This window comes from Electrophorus electricus, chromosome 2, assembly GCF_013358815.1.
Source record: "Electrophorus electricus isolate fEleEle1 chromosome 2, fEleEle1.pri, whole genome shotgun sequence".
Taxonomy (NCBI): Eukaryota; Metazoa; Chordata; class Actinopteri; order Gymnotiformes; family Gymnotidae; genus Electrophorus; species Electrophorus electricus.
The window spans coordinates 32,443,104-32,460,460 of NC_049536.1; the positions used below are offsets into that span (position 1 = coordinate 32,443,104).

The 17,357-nt window shown below is 46.5% G+C and overlaps 1 protein-coding gene across 9 annotated transcripts in view; it reads left to right on the forward strand.

The window, feature by feature from the left end:
* LOC113577525 (bromodomain adjacent to zinc finger domain protein 2B) overlaps nt 1-17,357 on the forward strand; it is a 71,277-nt gene that overhangs the window by 42,937 nt on the left and 10,983 nt on the right. For 4 of the 9 annotated variants that reach the window (XM_035520276.1, XM_035520290.1, XM_035520282.1 and 1 more), the window contains exons 3-20: nt 1,545-1,646; nt 6,056-6,247; nt 7,263-7,421; nt 8,111-8,427; nt 8,916-9,119; nt 9,543-10,133; nt 10,766-11,336; nt 11,524-11,799; nt 12,058-12,112; nt 12,710-12,818; nt 13,006-13,107; nt 13,603-13,828; nt 14,151-14,243; nt 14,601-14,662; nt 15,062-15,127; nt 16,168-16,233; nt 16,709-16,753; nt 16,997-17,029. In XM_035520276.1, the coding sequence (XP_035376169.1) occupies nt 1,547-1,646; nt 6,056-6,247; nt 7,263-7,421; nt 8,111-8,427; nt 8,916-9,119; nt 9,543-10,133; nt 10,766-11,336; nt 11,524-11,799; nt 12,058-12,112; nt 12,710-12,818; nt 13,006-13,107; nt 13,603-13,828; nt 14,151-14,243; nt 14,601-14,662; nt 15,062-15,127; nt 16,168-16,233; nt 16,709-16,753; nt 16,997-17,029 (3,267 nt within the window). In that variant the 5' untranslated portion in view covers nt 1,545-1,546. The remainder of the gene's footprint in view (nt 1-1,544; nt 1,647-6,055; nt 6,248-7,262; nt 7,422-8,110; nt 8,428-8,915; nt 9,120-9,542; nt 10,134-10,765; nt 11,337-11,523; nt 11,800-12,057; nt 12,113-12,709; nt 12,819-13,005; nt 13,108-13,602; nt 13,829-14,150; nt 14,244-14,600; nt 14,663-15,061; nt 15,128-16,167; nt 16,234-16,708; nt 16,754-16,996; nt 17,030-17,357) is intronic. The other 5 variants (XM_035520285.1, XM_035520300.1, XM_035520288.1 and 2 more) reach the window with 3 other exon arrangements.

The window sequence follows — 17,357 nt, forward strand, 5'->3', positions numbered from 1 at the left end:
CGAATTTACATTCCATGGACGTGTGTGTGCGAGCGCTAGCACTAGGGCCAGTCCTTGTGCTTTTTTAGTTTGTCTGTTTGTGCTGCTTTGCCCAGGCAACAGAGAAAAGGCTGCTCTGCATGTGGATGTCTGATCAGACACTTAACACACACCTGTCTGTGAAAGCCAGCCTGAAGCTATGTTACAGGGGATTTGAGCTGTGCTGTTTTTATATATATAAAATATACACACACACACACACACCTCTTTTGCTCATGTCTGTACATACATTAATGCATGCACACAGATTATTCTACTGCTAGACCTAATTTATGGTTCAGGAGACAGTGAAATCGAAATTTCAGTTGTTTGTTTTTGAAAGGCAGCTTGTTGTTTAGCTCCTGAATTTTAGACCATTTTAGATGCAGAAGTGTGCATTGTTCACCTGTCTGACTAGAGGAGGCAAAATTAATTTCCATGTACCAACTAGCTCCTTCCTTCTTTTTCTTAAACAGCAATGTAATGGTTCTGAGTAGGAAATGCAGTTTTCATTATCAGCTAAACTAGGTGTACGGCTTACACCTCCTCCAACCGATTCAGCATTTCCTTATTGTTTACCAACATTGCCACCTACAATCTGTCGGCTAAACAAGCCTGGCCTGGCCTCGGCTCTGATCTGGGTTCCACACACACACACACACACACACATACTCTGCTGTCACCCAACCATAAACATGTGAAGGACGTGCCCTCACTGCCACAGGGGACTAGTGTGTGTTCAGAATCAGGCCTAGTGATGATTGGTTGGAATTATTAGCTGCGATTAACTGAGATGGTGCAGTGCTTTTCACAACAGTCACGGTTGGCTATTTGGCTGGAAATGAAACTGAAATTCATAACGCGCTGTGCCGAAAGTTGAAACTGAAATTTTATTTATTTTATGCCTTTAGCTTTGTGTGTGTAATTAAATGCAATTTTTTGTTTAAAAGTCTATGTGGTAATTTAGGATGAATACTTTTGCAATTGATGCTCAGTCCTTTCATTTGGACAAAACTAAGCTAATAGTAAATACCATGTTTAATATAAAAGTTAAACTTTTAAATTGTTAAAGTATTTTCTTCCATCCCCAAATGTGGCCAACAGCTAGTGTGTCGGGACTGTAATGTGTGTAATGTCAGGACTGTAATGCAGAAGTGCATAGGTATTGCACCTCTTCTTGAAACTTGATATGATTCCCAATCGCTTGTCTGATGTTGAAGAAACCACGAAGTGGTTCCGCAAGACCAGTGTTTTCACTTTTGCTTCTTAAGCTGTAGGAACACGTCTGCAGTAACTGTCACGGAAGGGAGAAAGAACCAGTTTTTAATGTTGGTTGCCAGTAAAATAATTTTGAAACTTAATTGTAGGCACATTTAAGTTGTTTTTAGAGAATTTTGTATATTTACTGCTTTTTTTTTTTTCTCTTTTGAAAATTGTGCTGCATCCCTTGTCTCATCATAAATGGATTAAAAATGTCATTGTGTCTGTGTGTGTTTTGACATGTTTTGGGTGTAATGATTTTGTAGGTATGGAGTCTGGAGAGAGACTGGCGACGCCCACCCCCCCCCAGGGCTCCATCAGATCGGTAGCCTCCCCTTCTACATCACCAAACCCAGCAAGCAAGAGCGGTAAGAGAGGGGAAAAAACACACACACACACACACACACACACACACGCAGATCTGTATACACTCCCATGAACAAGCAGAGGCACACACCATTACATGTGCTTGCGCATGCCACAGTTCAGAGCACGCTCACACGGTCGCTGCTGCGTCACAGAGTGAGGTGTCCATAATGGGGTGTTAGACTGAAGGCAGAGAGCTGTGCTGACTCCCATCCTTGCAACTCTAGAGGGACTCGTACTTTCTGCTCAGCCTGCATTTCAACTCCATCCTTTGACATCACATTACAAAAAAAGCATGCAAGCTAAAAGATTTTGAAAATTACTGAGGCTGTTTTATTTAACGCTTAAATTATACTGTTAACTGTTTTAAATCATACTGTTAACTTCAATAGTAGCTTGTAGGTAGTAAGAGCAACTTATTTATGCACACCTTGTCCATAGGACAAACGAGGCAACATCACTTGGAAGCTTATCAGATGCATTTGGGTAGGGAAATCCCCAAACTGCACCAGACCTTTAGAGCACTGTTCTGAGCATTCCAGCTTCAATTGTTTATGCACTTGACAATTCTGCTTTATTATGATAAAACAGTATCTTTTGTTCACATGATGCACATCTCAAAAAGAAAGCTAGGTCTCGTTAGCTTTCTTTGTACCCTCATGAATCATGTGCAATAATTTATTTCCCATACATTCTTTGTAGCCTGATGTAGCCTGCAAGCATTAGCTAATTAGCATGCTGACACTGAAGCTAGCGGAACTAGTGTAGAATTTGTTATAACTGTAATCAGTGTAACAATACTCTTTTTTTTTTTCCCCTTTTTTTTGTTTTTAAAAGGCTAGAGTGTATTAACAATAACTGTGTAAAGGGGGCCTATTTTCTCCATACCTCGCCACTTTAAAATAGATAGGTTAATTTTATTAACTCCCCCATACACTCACACCCCTGTTAGGAGCAAGTGGATTATTTCTCCCTAGACATTTATAATGAATTTAGTAATAAGCTAAGGCTTAGTAAAGATAAACTCCTCAGCAGTTTTGATGAGATAATTGAAGTTGATGTCAGACCAACTGACAGAACAGAATACGAAAAGGTATTAATAAGCAGCATATGAAGATGGTGGAAAAAGTGAAAACTATAGACAATTATCAGAAAACACCTTGTGATTTTTCAAGAGCAGGCATGCCTAAGAAGACTTCCAACAAATCGTTTTCTGAGTTGAGCGGCGGCTGTCCTAGTGTCTCGCCCCTGCACATAGGACTCCGTATTACTGTAGTTGCTCTTCTAGGTCCTAGGTCACTCTTGGACTCAGCCGTTTTCATATTTACGTCGTCATATTTCTTCTAGAATGAAAATAGAAAAATATAGGCATTTCAAGGTTAGCTACATTTTATACAATATTTTATCTAACTTCTGTAGGGCATATGCGTTCTGAATGAATCTCCCAGAGTACGACTTCAGTTAGTCACAAATTAGTGCATACATTATGATGCGAAACTCTCTTCGACTGGAATATCCCTGCTTGCCACACACACACACACACACACACACAGTGTGTGCATGCTCTAGTAAAGCAGCACTGTTTTGTGTTAATTATGTGTGCACTGTTAAGATGGCGAGAGAGCCTGGAGCAGACTGCTCTAACACTTTCCTGACAGTTTGGCTGCGAAAGGAAAAAGCTGCTGTTTTAATGAATGCCAACAGTGTGAGAGTGTGTTCCCCTTTCTCTCAGCTACTTCCTGCCTCTCTTTCACCTTTAGAAGAGCGGGGCAGGTATGAGGGGTGCTCTGTTCTCTGTAATAATCGTGGTAAAGCTCTGAAGTAGCAGGTAGGCAAGAGGCAGTGATCACCCCCCCCCCCCCACCCAATAGCTGTCCAAACTGGAAAACAACGAGCCACATTCCCAGTGACTTATGACCCTTTTCTTACCAACAACCACCCCCCGCCCCCCCAAAGTATACAACATTGGTTTATTTTTATTTATTTGTTTTAATCCAACTACTTTTTTAAAAATAGATGAGCTGTTTTGGGCAGAGCACTGATTAAAAGCAGTCCCCTCTAAAGTCAAGCTGAGCACAGAGGCAGTTTGCCATTCGCACGAGCCTGTTCCCTCAGGGGGACATCTACTAAAGATGGCGCATATGTTCTATACCTTTTGTTATTAATGCATAGAATTTTATTTTTTATTTATTTATTTTTTTGCTTGGCACAATCAATATCCTAAAGCCTCAGCAGTCATTAATATGACACTAAACCTGTATGGATTGAGGCTGGACACATCTGCACAGATATCCTGTGTTGCATGTGCGTCATTCACAGGCTGAAATGGGCAGGAGACAAAATGAGAAATTAGCCCTGCTTCTCCCCTCGCGAGGTCATCTGCTCTATCGGAAGATGAGCGTGCTGATGGATTCTGGGATGACGGGGACAAATGACGCATCCTGTTCCGGGAAGGCGCGGCGTCGTCCGGGCCGAGGGAACGATCCCGATTTCACACGTGTGGAGCCTCCCTTCACCAGCTCCTCTTCTTCCTTCTCCTCCTCCTCCCGCGCCAGTTGACTTTAATTGTTCTGAGGCTGGAGATAATGACGCCATTAATATTAAAAAGGTATTTGCAGAAGCCACTGCGGCATGCTGTGGGGGACACTGCGGGGAGGCGGGGACGCTCGCCGGCCCCTCCCACGCTCTCCGCCTCATCCGTGGCAGAGACGCACGCAGCTCATTAGAGCGCGATTGAAGGTGGACATGGAGGGGTGCGATGGCGGCAGAGTGCTGCTTTGTTTCTCCTGGGGAGAAATGCGGTCCAACCCCCCACCCCATCCCCCGCACCCGCATTCACCCCCCCCCCCCCCCCCCCCGTCTTGACAGCCCGTGAGCTTTTATCTCTGCTCTCTGTGCGCCCTTCAGGATTTTCACCAGTAAATGACTTTCTGAAAGATACCACTGCAGCATGTCATGGCTGTTGAAATTACAAGCGAGTCCACTGCCTTTCATCTACGCATATGCAAATATATTTATGTATACCCCGCCGCCACCACCCTGCCTTTTAAAGCATCTTCAGCTTATGGCAAAGCACTTTGAAATGATTATGTGGGATCTTAGACAAACGTGGCGATCTACATGGAGATGGCGGGGGCGCGTGCGGAGATGGAGAGCGCGTGGCATGTGTACGGTTTTTGGAGAGACGGAAGGAGTGTGGCATGTGCGAAGATGGAGGGCGGCTGCCGTGTGTGCGGCGTGTGGTGGTGGAGGGCGTGGGGCAGGGTCCGTAGCGGATGGATTCGCTGTCAGTTAATGGTCTGTGCGGTGCGTTTTTAGACCAATCCTGATGAGAGCTGCTGTCCAGGGCTTCCCCCTCCTTTGCGCCTCTGCTCTCTCTTAGGTTAAAAGCATTCAGGCTCTCCGTGGTGTTAATCACGTCCAATTTATTAAAGGTAATGCGCACGGAGAGCTGCGTACTTGGAGCTAACTGCTGTTCTCGCTTTCAGTCAGATTTTATAAATGTATAAATCTTTATTTGTAAATCTGGTCTGGTAATGTCTCATATACTGTGTGTGTAATGTATCACTCATACAGACACTGTCTGTGCGTGTGTGTGAGCAGCTAATTGAATTTTCATGTGCCGTGTTCTTCCTATCCTCTGCCTTGCGCAGATGTGTGTGTGCATGGCTGAGAATGTCAAATGTCATTTTACACAATGCGCAAACACTCATTCTCCTAACTGTCACAATATTTGTGCATGGATACAGGCAGTTTTTAAAGAAACAGCAGAAGGTTTTTGTTTGGTTTTGTTTTTTGTTTTTTTTTGCGAGGTGTTTGAGTCCCTTTTATTGCATACAGAAGTCGATGTTTGCATTCTGCTGGATCCATAATGGCTGTTCCTGAGTGGTGCAATTGATCTTTTTCTTTTCTTTTTTTCCCCCCTCATTTAGTCGGAGCTTTTTCTCTGTGTGCCTGGGTGATACTAATTATCCAGACAGCAGACATGTACTGCATTGCATTCATTTTCCAAGCTAATAAGTTTAGGGGGGGGAAAAATAAAAACATTGCACACAAATGCATTTATATGCACTGGGTAAAAGTGTGAATGGTTCGTTCTTCTCCTGGTCATTAATATTCACTCAGTGCAGTGGGAAGCAGGCAGTGAAGCACCGCTGTAATTCTGATTGGCTGGTGCTCATTTGATCTTGACTGTTCACCCTTGCATATGCTAATTCTTTAATTGGTAAAGCACTAAATACTCCAACGAGACATGAATAAGAATAAATGTGAATGAGAGTGAGAATAAATAATTTGCCTCCTTTTTTTTTTTTTTTTTTTTTTAAACAGAGATGTGAGTTCTCATTTCTGTGTGATGTCTTATTAAATCTTTAGTGACCTGTGTTTTCTGTCTATCCTCATTCCCTCTCAGCAGGGCATTTGTTCCGAATGGCGGGTGATGTGGGATTTGGAATGTCGGCGGTGTCCAGTGCCTTCCCCATGGTCAGTCATCCAGCCTTCAGCCTGTACTCTGCTCTATCTGGACGCTCCCATTTCGGAGGTCTTGGAACACTGGGAATGCCAGCAGCTCTAACGCCACAGGCCCAGCTGGGAACCTTCCCAGGTATACTTGCGTATAGCTCATTCACATTAGAGTTTCTTAACCTATGAATGTGTTTTGATTATTTAACAGGTTTGACTGAAATCAAATGTTTACACATCAAACAGTGTCACTCTTCAGTGAAACACGTTGCCATTTCAGCTTAATGAAAAATGAATAAAAGAATGTCATGATTATGGTTAAAACTCTCCATCTTCTGAAAACCTTGTCTTCCCTCCATTTGTCCTTCCTCACACATTGTCCCTCCGGCGAGGCGGCCCACACTGCGCATGCATCACCTTTACTGTCTCCTTCATCAGACCAGTAGGCCGTGCTAGGGATTCGACGTTTACAGCGGACACACCCGCCGAGGTCAAGGCTTCGCTTTGACCTCTGCTGGCGTGCGATTGGATAACCGCACATTTCTCTAAATATTTTGCGAGCTGCTGCGCTCCCTGCTCTCTGAGAGAAAAATATTGTTGTGTTAAAATATTGCACAGCGTAAATCTCAAAACTCTCAGAAAAATGCTTTTATATGGAATCTGTGTGTGTGTGTGTCGGGGGAGGGGGGTGAGTGTGGGTGTCTGTCCTTGTCTGGGTGTGGATGTGTGCCTGCAGAACTTGTTCTGTGATCACATAAATGACTTTTCTGTACCTCTGAACATTAACAAACCACTCTTCTGAATGGTGGTGCTGTCAGTCTGGCTAGATCTTTTTATAAACCTGTTTACAAATTTAAAGCAGTTTGTTTTCTATAGTGGCTTTAAAATCCCTCATTATGTAATTTCTGGGATTGCTGTCACCTCCGAAAAGGTGTTGCTGCTTTGACCTTTTAACACTGGCCTCTATAGTGTCCTAGTGGTTATCAAACAGGCTGAACCTGCTGCATTACAAAATAATCCAGTCATATATGATTCATTACAGTGTGTTGATTACAGTTGAATTGGTGAATAATTAATAGTCTTTTAAAGAAGTTGTTTATTTTTTATTTTTTATTATTTATTTTTTTTAAATGCTTTAAAATGTGTTTTCCTGCCAGACTGGTGGAGGGCGTCGGACGTGCCAGTTAGCGGAGCTGCTTCTCTCTTCCCGCCTCTGCTGGGACTGCCCCCCTTGTTCAGCACTCCAGCCCTGAGCCAAGACCCCACCTCTGCCCGCTCCCCTACCCCTAGCAGGAGCACACATGCCTCCACTAAAGGTAGCAGACTCTCCTGACATAACCAGGACTTGAGGACCTTTCTGGTCAAACCCTTTATATATTTCTTATTATTTCTTTCCTTCGTTCATTATTTTAAGCCAGGGTAAGTTTCGAGTGCCTTTCCTGAACGTAGCTAGTGTAGTGACACGCTGCCTACATTTGCGAAAGTCGAGGGAAATCGAGGGAAAGTGCACTTAGCAGTGAGCATGTTCGGAGAGTCCCCCCAGGGGCCAGGGGAGTTTGTGTGTGGCTAAGGCGTGTTAGGAAATGAATGTAGCTGCCACCAGAGGCAAAAGGGATTTTTGCTCGGGGCCTCTTGAGTTTGAACATAGGTGCTTGGAGTTAGTTAGTGATTACTGTTGTTCTCTGGTAAAACACTTTTTGACACATCCAAAGTTGTAAACTGTATTTTGCCCCTGTGTTTTGGGGTTGGGGAGGGGGGGGGTGTCGTGTTTATCATGCTTCACTTGTAGCTGCACTGCTTTACCTGTTAGTTTATCCTGCCTCCAGCTGGATAGCATGATAAAGAATGTTTGTGACGTTTCCATATTCGACATTCTAACTGAATGTAATGACCTGTAATATATATTTTTTAACCATTTATTTGTGTGTGTCTCCGTGCATGTGAATACCTGTGTATGTGGTGTTTCTTTGTGTGGTTGTGTGTGGTCCCCCCCCCATCTGTTCAGGTTTAAATGGCACAGTGAATGGCAATGGCAAAGCAAAGTCTGCTTCCTCTGGTGCAAGCTCTGCCTCCTCCTCACCCTCGCCAGCTCCCACCACCACCGATTCGAGCAAGACCCCCAAACCAAGCCAGGACCCCAAAAGTCTCAGCCAGCTTCTCAAACCTGCTCCGATCCCCCCAAACCACAGCATTAACCCCAAAGGCACAACCAACCATTGCAAACCCCACAAGCCAGCTGGCAAGGGACAGCACTGCAGTGGGAACCACAAGAACAAAACTAACGAAGACCCAGAAAAGTCCAACCACAATACAAACCCGAAGGTAAAGCCTGAATCAGTACCAGTACAGACGTGGCTGTAATGACCCGCACGCTACCTTGCAGGGATGTTTCTATTTAAGGCTCACCTGGTAAGGGTTTCAGACCCACCAGTTTTCACTGGCTGACGTATTTTATCAGATAAGCAGCATATGTTAAAAATGATATATATAATTTTTTTTATTTTTTTTATATGATAACATTATGAACTGCAGTGGTGAGTGTGTTTTCCCTGAACTGCGTGAGATCTCCAGCTACTCCCTGTCATGAAAATCTGCCAGTACTATTTTTGGAGAATAACTCTTGGCATGTTTGCTGGAAGCATAGTTTAGATTGATAGTTATGGTGCATGTATGTCGCGGGGGGTTGGGATGGGCGTGGGGGCGGAAGAGAAGAGTGTGTGTGCGCGCGTGTGTTTTGGTGTGCACGCGTCTGTCGGCACACCTCTGTCTGTGTGTGGGCTGACATTGATCGACACTTCTCTCCATTACAGACACTGTGTAAGACAATGGCAGAGATTTCCAGCAACAGCGATAGCCAATCAGGAGCCAGCTCTGACAGCTCCAGTGACACACTCAGCAGCTTGGACTCTGTTGACCTGGAGGAGGAGGAGGAGGAGGAGGAGGATGAGGATGGGAGTATTGCAAGTGAAGATTCAGACTCTGAGAGGGAGCAAAGAGCCAAGCAGAAGGTTAAGGTGTGTCATCCTGAGTGGCAGGAGTCCCTAAGGCTAGAGTGGTGATGTGGTTATTACTTGCTCATCTTGTATTATGAGAGTGCTTTGTTGACAGATAAGTTGTCGATAATGCCTAGCTGAGGAGCATTGATTTCTTGAGATATGTTTTGATAAAACTTGTCGGTTTGTTGTCTTGGAAAAACTTTAGCTTGAACAACTGTTGACTTGAGCTTTGAAATGTCAAAGCAGGTTGATGTGTGTGTGTGTGTGTGTGTGTGTGTGTGTGTGTGTGTGTGTGTGTGTGTGTGTGTCAGTCAGACCTGTTTATTTCCTGGAGAGATCAATTGGTTGAACCATTCATTGAGTGTTTGTGATGGTTGGGTGTGGGTGAATAGGCGTTGTTACTCACCCCTGTCCCTTTGTCTCCCCCCGCACACCCCACAGACCTCCCTAGTGAAAGATGGCTTTTCTGTTGGAGCGGACATGTGCTCCACGGACCCTCATAGTGCCCTGTTTGCTTCTTACTTCTCCGGGCTGGGCTCCTCCCTGCTCCCTTCGCTCTCTCAGGCGAGTCCCCTGCTTTTCAAGAGCTCCAGGTCTAGAGAGGAGTCCGGCAAGCACACCAGCGTCATCCAGGCTACAGGCCTAGCAGCCAGCAAGCCCATACCCCTCCTCCCCCACCCTAGCCGAGACAGAGACGCCTCGTCCAAACCACCTGCTTCTCCTAAACCCCTGTGTCTCGCCTTGGCTCCAAAACCTCCCTCCCTCTCCTCTTCTCCCACACCTCTTTCTCTGTCCTTATCCCCAAAGAATCGCTCCATCTCGCCGTCTCCGAAGCCACTGTCTCTCACCCTCTCTCCAAAGCCTCCCTCCCTCTCCTCCTCCCCCAAACCCCCGACGCTCTCCCCGTCGTACAGGCCCATGAGTCTGGCCCCCTCCCCCACGCCCCCCTCACTGCTGCCGGAAGCCCTGAGGGCAGTGGGTAGGAGTTCGCCGGAGAAGCCACACGCCACTGGCTTCAGTCTGCTCAAACAGGTGCGCTTCTGCTACGCTCTCTTTTCCACCTCGTTTTCAAGGTTGTAGAGTGTTTACTGTCAGTACACGACTGTTAGAACGTGTTCGTGCGCCGGCATGACAATGGTGCACATTTCGTTATTTCAGTTTTTTCTGTATCTGAGTTATTTGTGGGTTATGTGGGGTTTTTTTGGCACCCAGGACTGAAAAGGTCAGAGCAGACAGCTGATTATCTCTGTAATTTGAATGCTTCTATAACAATAGCAGTGAAAATGCTAGTCACCCTAACCTTTTGTAATTACAGTGGTGAGACTATTAGCATCTCAGATGTATATTTATGGCTATGATGCTATGGTATTATGTACTGCCATCAAAGTGTACATTTACATTGTACCTGTGCCAGGCAAGTTTAACTTAAGAGCAAACAGCAACTTAATTTAAGCTTTTAAATATGTATGTTCATAATAGATCACACAATTACTGACACTGTGTTCAGTATGTTAACTCCATAAGAGTTCACCATTGGACTTCTCCCCTAATTTACATTACAGTAAATCTTAAATGGCTGGAAAAAAAAAATTCTCCCTTATTTATTCTTTTATGTTCTAAATTCTCTCCGTCTTGTTCACTCTCTCCATCTCACTGGCTCTCAGGACCCTTTCAGACTGGTGTTCCAGCCATGGGAAGAGCAGGAAGCAGGTAAACTCCTGAAAGAAGCAGGCTCCCCCTCGCCCCCGCTCCCTGCTCAGCGCAGCCGCAAGCGACACCCTCCCCGCCCGCCCGGACTCTTCTTCCCCTCAGCCGGGCTGGAGGGCGCCCACGGGAACGGCGCACTCCACACCCCCGTGCAGGAGGCCCCACTGGCCCTCGTTGCAAGGCCTCGGCCGCGTGCCTCTGGGGAGAAGACCCTGGCACCAGCCGCCACGCCCTGCTCCAGCGTGCCCATCAACCTGAGCACCGGAGCCAAGGGGCGCTTGCTTGGAAACGCTGGCCGCGCGGCTGCTTTGCCCAGGCCTGGCCCGAGAGCTGCCCAGCAGAAGGGCGCAAGGCCTGGGCGTGGGGCAGGGCCAGGGGCCCCGCACAGCCACCAGATCCAGTCCCTGGTGGAGGTGTTCAGGGGCATGGCGTCGGACATCCCCAGCAGCAGAGACTCAGACGACACGGCGGAGGAAGAGGACGATGCGGAGGAGGAAGACGACAAAGATTCAGATGACAGTTTGTCAGGTTGGCTCAGTTCAAATATCTGCCCTCTGTGACTGCTGATGACTAAACATTAATAGGCATTTGTAAGTATATGAGGTATTGATGGAGGTTAGAAAAAGTCATTTTTAAAATGTATTTATTTATTTGATTTTGTTTGTTTAATTATTGATCCCCATTGACCATTTTCACTGTCCCTGGTCTTCTGCAGATTCTGGCAGTAATCTTGACACTGATTCTGACGATGATGAAGAGGAGGACGATGACATTAAAGATGAAGAAATGGAGACTGATACAGAGAGTGAGAGAACACCACTCAAGCGCACGAAAAGCTCAGTCTCCTTCACAGACTCCTCCCCCAGTTCCTCCTCCCTCAGCCTGCAGGTCCATACTGCTCATGCTCTGCCTACGCCAACTATTGTTGGCTCTGGGGCCCTGGCCTATCACAGCACCCCATCTGCCTCATACAATCTGGCCACACCTCCAGGTACTAATTGGCGCTAGAAATGGCCTTCACTGCAGCTCACAGTCAGTGACATTGGGTGGTAAAGTTTGAAACTGCAAAATAGGAGTACTTCAGAGTGTGTGTGTGTGTGTGTGTGTGTGTTTTTGCTCAAAATGATTCATGTAACTTGTGGTGAATATATTCATTAAAAACAGAAAAATGTATTTAAAATAATGTCATAGCAAAACACCCATGTATAATTAGTTTTTTTCTGATTGTGTGTCTCTCTTATACGTTCAGGAAAGAGAAGAAGAGTGACAGACGAACAGGCCCTGCGAAGGCCTCTTGAATACGGGTAAGACATCAGTTCTATTTAAAACAAATGTAACACTACTGATGGCACTCAGTGTAAAGCTTTTTTTGCTGAGGGTTTGCTGAACGGCCTCGGCACTTAAACAAGAGACGCAGGGAGGAGGGACCCGAACGCTGGCTCGCTCGGCTAAAGCTACGGCACTTGTGCAGAGGGGGACAGGATAAAGCGCACGTTCTGTCCTCTGCCCTTTGCCTGTCCGTCTAAGGGCTCGTCCATCTCTTGCGACCGGCCTTGTCAGTCGACGCTGAGCCGGCCAGAGGGACCCGGTGATGCAGTGACTGCGGCTCCCTGGAGTCTCCCAGCATGCGAGTCACAGCTGGCTGAGCCCGCTGAGACTCATTTGAATAACTGCCCTACTCTGTGCCAAGCTTCTGTGCCTGGCTCTGGGGATAGAGCGTGACACCTTCACTGAAATAGTCCGGGCAGGTGGAAGAGTCTCTCTCAGTAGCTCCACTGCCATATGTTGCAGGTGTCCGAGACAAATGAGTTTGATTGTTTTGTCAGTTTGTGTGTGTGTGTGTGTGTGTGTGTGTGTGTGTGTGTGTGTGGTGTGTGTGTGTGTGTGTGTGTTCTCTCTAGGTGGCGGAGAGAGGTCCGTTTCCGCAGCGTTTGCGGGCGAGTGCAGGGAGAGGTGGCCTACTATGCCCCCTGTGGCAAAAAACTCAGACAGTATTCAGATGTGATGAAGGTGATGGCTGTTCTCACTGCATGGCCATTTGTTGATCATTTACGTTTTATACTGGGGTTTTTATACCTCTAGGACACCTGAAATCATGATCAAGCACTTGATAAGTGACTGCAGTGAAGACTGTGTGTTCAGTGCTTGTTTTGGAACGTCTTCCTTAAGCCGTCTCTACTGTCCTTTTGTCTCGTAGTATCTAGCACAAAACGGAATAAGTGGGATCACACGTGACCATTTTAGCTTCAGTGCTAAAATAAGAGTTGGTGACTTCTATGAAGCCAGAGAAGGACCAGAGGTGACTAGCTGATTAATTTCTGATCTATTTCTGCCTTCTTTTTTTAAGATGTACCTTTTTTTTTTTTTTTTTTGCCTATATTCAGAATATAATTGCTATATTCAGATTAGATCGCAGGCTTTTCAAGCCTTCTTTGAAGGACATACACTGGTCTGACTGAGAAGAGAATGTTTTGTGGTAATTTTGTATGTGCAACAGTTCAAGAGTCAGTTATGCAACAAGTTAGCGGTTAAAGGGAATTTCTGAAATGGCAGCACTGAACAGGAAACAGTGCTTTCTGAAATGATGAGAACTGCTTAACTGTAAGAGCCACTAATGTGTGACCCTTTTTTTACTGGAGATCTTTATAACTGATGATTTTGCTTGTCACCTGTTATTTACAGCAGTGGTTACTGTAGATAAAGCAGTGCGCTGCTGACACTGCCCCTTTAGGCAGGAGTATGCTGTTCTGTGTTCTGCGCGCTGATTGGCTGGCCTTGTGCCGTGGATTTGCAGGGTTTCCAGTGGTGCCCGCTGAAGAGCGACGAGGTCACGCCCCACGTCCTCGCGCTAGAAGGTCGCAGGGGCCGTCCGAAGAGCCTGGAACTCCAGCGGCCCCCTGGCCTGCCTGCTGCCGACCCCGTCCGTCCCCGCCACGGGAAAGGCAGGCAGACCAACGTGGGCGAGGCTGAAGCGGCCAGTGCGGCCGACGCTAAGCTTCTGCGTAAACTGGAGGCCCAGGGTGAGAACCCAGCACCACCCCAACTCCACACCTCTGGTTTGTGACCTGTGAACCTTGGATGTCTGTCCCAAGATTTCCTACACAGTTACTCTGCGTGTAACGTGATGCTAACCTAACTGATGCCATCATTTATAAAATCACATCTAGATTTTGTGCTTCATCACAGTCCTTTTGACCAAACTAGACACGGAAAGACATGAGTTTGGCTGATGGGGCGAGAACAGTGTGCTTCCTGGGTTTCTGCTCATCAGCGTTTGCAGGCATTTTGACGGTCAAAGGGCGGATGAGTAATCACCCTCCTCTTCCTCTTTCCCCGGGTCAGAGATTGCGCGCCAGGCGGCTCAGCTGAAGCTGATGCGGAAACTGGAGAAACAGGCGCTTGCACGTGCAGCCAAGGAGGCAAAGCGACAGCAAGGTAAGACCCTCTCTGGTGCAGCCGGCACACCCCTCTCTCTGTGATGGTACGACCTGCGGCGTATCTGTGCATCTGGGTCCAAGTGGAATGGGTTCAGGTTGATCGCTTTCTCCCGCCTTCCCTTCAGCAGCACCTTCTTGCCGGGCCCTCCTCGTACACAGAGCTGCGTTTGCCTTCAGACCCCGTGCCTCCTCTCCATCTGTCCCGGGTCCTTCATTCTCAGCGCGACTCCGATGTCTGGGTTGGGGGGGAGGGGGGGTTGTAGGGGGCCTGTCTCTCTTGGCTGGCTCACAGAGCCAAAATAAAAGTCCAGAGTTGCGCTGCAGGTGGACCTAAGCCTGTGTCGTGTCATTTCAGCGCTGCTGGCAGCCGAGGAGAAGCGCCGGCAGAAGGAGCAGCTCAAGCTTTTGAAGCAGCAGGTAGAGGATTCAGCGACCCGCATGACCCCGCGCGCCTCCTCTCTGCCCTGCTCAGAGGAAACCTCACGGAGCCCGTCGGCAAGCTGGCCGAGCAGATTGTCATTAGTGGGGCTTGAGCAAGAAGTCGTGTTAACGTAGCTGTACATGCACTTACAAAACGCACAGACATGCAAGAGAAACGGGCTGCTTGCTACGCGTAAAGGGCACCCGAACCTGTCAGCGCACACCAGGCACTTGCAGGGCTGTTTCAGTTCGTACATCAGTATGAGAGCTTTAGAGCCTTCACACTGTGCTAATATAGTAAAGGCTTAATGACAGTCAGCATGCGCCACCTGCTTTGTGGAGCACCTGAGCGCAGTCAACCTCACTCCCCTTCCTCTCTCCCTCACTCTCAAACAGGAAAAAATCAGGAGGATAGAACAGATTCGTATGGAGAAGGAGCTTCGGGCTCAGCAGATACTGGAGGTAAACGCAGACCTACCTGTCTCTTTATTTAAAGCTCTAATTACGATTAGTGCTTGTAATAAAAATAATGACCTTTTTATGCATATGGCACCTTTCAGTGCATCTCAGCAAAAATATTAAGGTGCTTTGTACTGAACCTAATTCAAAAAAAAAAAATCTGTTAAAATTGCAAAATGAACAAGATTGGATGTTCCAATAATTATTGCTAGTACTTACTTCAAATATTGATGATGTCTGAATAGCAAAAATGAGACCCTATCCAGCAGTCTAGTTAATGGGGAGCAGCAGCAGGTCTTAGTCTGAACAGAGCACAGCACGACAACGGCACGCCTGCCGTTTTGTTGTCCCTGCTCTAAAGCCGCCATGCTTGGCTGGCCAGCCTAACAGGCTTTTTCGTAGCATATAATTACATATTTAAATGTAAACTTAATTATTCTTTCTTGGTTTTGCCTCTCTTTAAATCTCTTGGAGCGTTTTGCCATTTTTGAGTTAATGGGATCAAAGAGTGATTGGCTTCTGATCTGGAGAACATGCTTGTAATATTAAACAGCCATATCCACATAAGAGGCTCCGTGTTCTAGTCTTGCCACACCAACACCACTTCCTTTCTTCCTTTTTTTTCAACAGGAAATAAAACCCCGACTCTCCAGAATGCGGTTAAACACAATTAGCAAAATGCCCTTGTCAGTTTTCCCACCAATATCTCCCCATCCGCCCTATCCCTCCCCCTCAGTATTATTGAGTAACAAGTTTCTGCCACCTCGTATCGCCACTCACTGCGTTCTGTGTCGGTGGGGCGTGCTGAATCGCACGTTAAAATGGCTCTGTGCCGCAGCAGTGCGGAGGGCCTCAGAGGTGCACACCTGTAGTGTAAAAAAAAAAAAAAGTTCTGTCTAAATAATTGTATTTATCAAAATAACACGGGATAGAGGGATCAATGACGTTGGAACATTAATAATGTTAGAGCAGCGCTAGACGGGGTTTACTGTTCAGGTCTATAAATAAATGAACATAAACCCTGTCCCTCTCTGCACTTACAGGCGAAGAGGAAGAAGAAGGAGGAGGCCGCCAATGCCAAAATACTGGAAGCTGAAAAACGGATAAAGGTGAGGGATTGGGCTCCTCACCTGGCAACCTCCCGTCGGTTTACAGGAACACCTCCAGATGGATGTAGTCATTAGTACTTGTAGAACCATTTGTTCTTAACCTGAAGGCTTTATGAATTCTTCTCTTAACCTACGAAGTTTATTTTTCTTACAAGCGACAGGATGAGTTGTTGGCATGTGGTTTAGCTATGTTTCTCAGACAAGCAAACCTGTTCTCTGTTAATCGCAACCTGTGCAGACTGGTGCTCTCCTGTGTTTATTTTTCATATTTCCACTTCACTACACACATGCACACCCACAGACGTAAGCATATGCGCACACGCACACAGCTGCCACATTCAACACGCTTGCCAGTCAAAGCTCCGGGATTTCTCAGCAGAAACAGAGAAGAAAACCTGTTTTATCTTTTTGCTGCTGTCTGTGTGTGCATGCGTGTTTGTGTGTAAATATATTTATTTAAGTTGTCTCTGTGTAGGAGAAGGAACTGCGCAGACAACAGGCCATGATACTGAAGCAACAGGTACACCTCAGCAGCCCGTGCCGCAAACACGCCACTCGATCTCCTCGAGTTCAGCTCCTGTCTGCTGGAGAAGGGCTCTCAATCACAAACACTGTGCACCTCTCCGCTGAATACCTCCAGCGCGTCGACGCTCACCTTTCATTAATCCCTATTCTAATGGTGTTTAGGGTACCACTGGCTTGTGGTGTACTGGACTGTAATTTTGTTTTTCTGTCTTAATCCTTTGCCAACTCTTTCTGGCAGGAGTTGGAGAGGCATAGACTAGATATGGTATGGGTATGTTTACTTTTGTACGTCTCCCCCCCCACCCCACGCTGTGTCTTGGTTGTGATGTGGTTGTCCATTGTGCTGCTTCTCAGGCTGCTATCACCTCTCCATTTCCTCTGCATGGCTCAGTGTGTCACCTGTACATCTTCCGTCTGTTCCAGGGAGAGAAAAGTGTTCAAAATAGAAATACAAAATGACCAAACAGTTCAGGGCAAAGATTTACCCCGCGTTCAGTAATTTAATCGGACCGTGACGTTCACAGCACTGATGTTGTTGGCTCCTGATTTATTTGCTTTACGTATGTTCACAGTACCAAATAAATGCAATACATGCACTT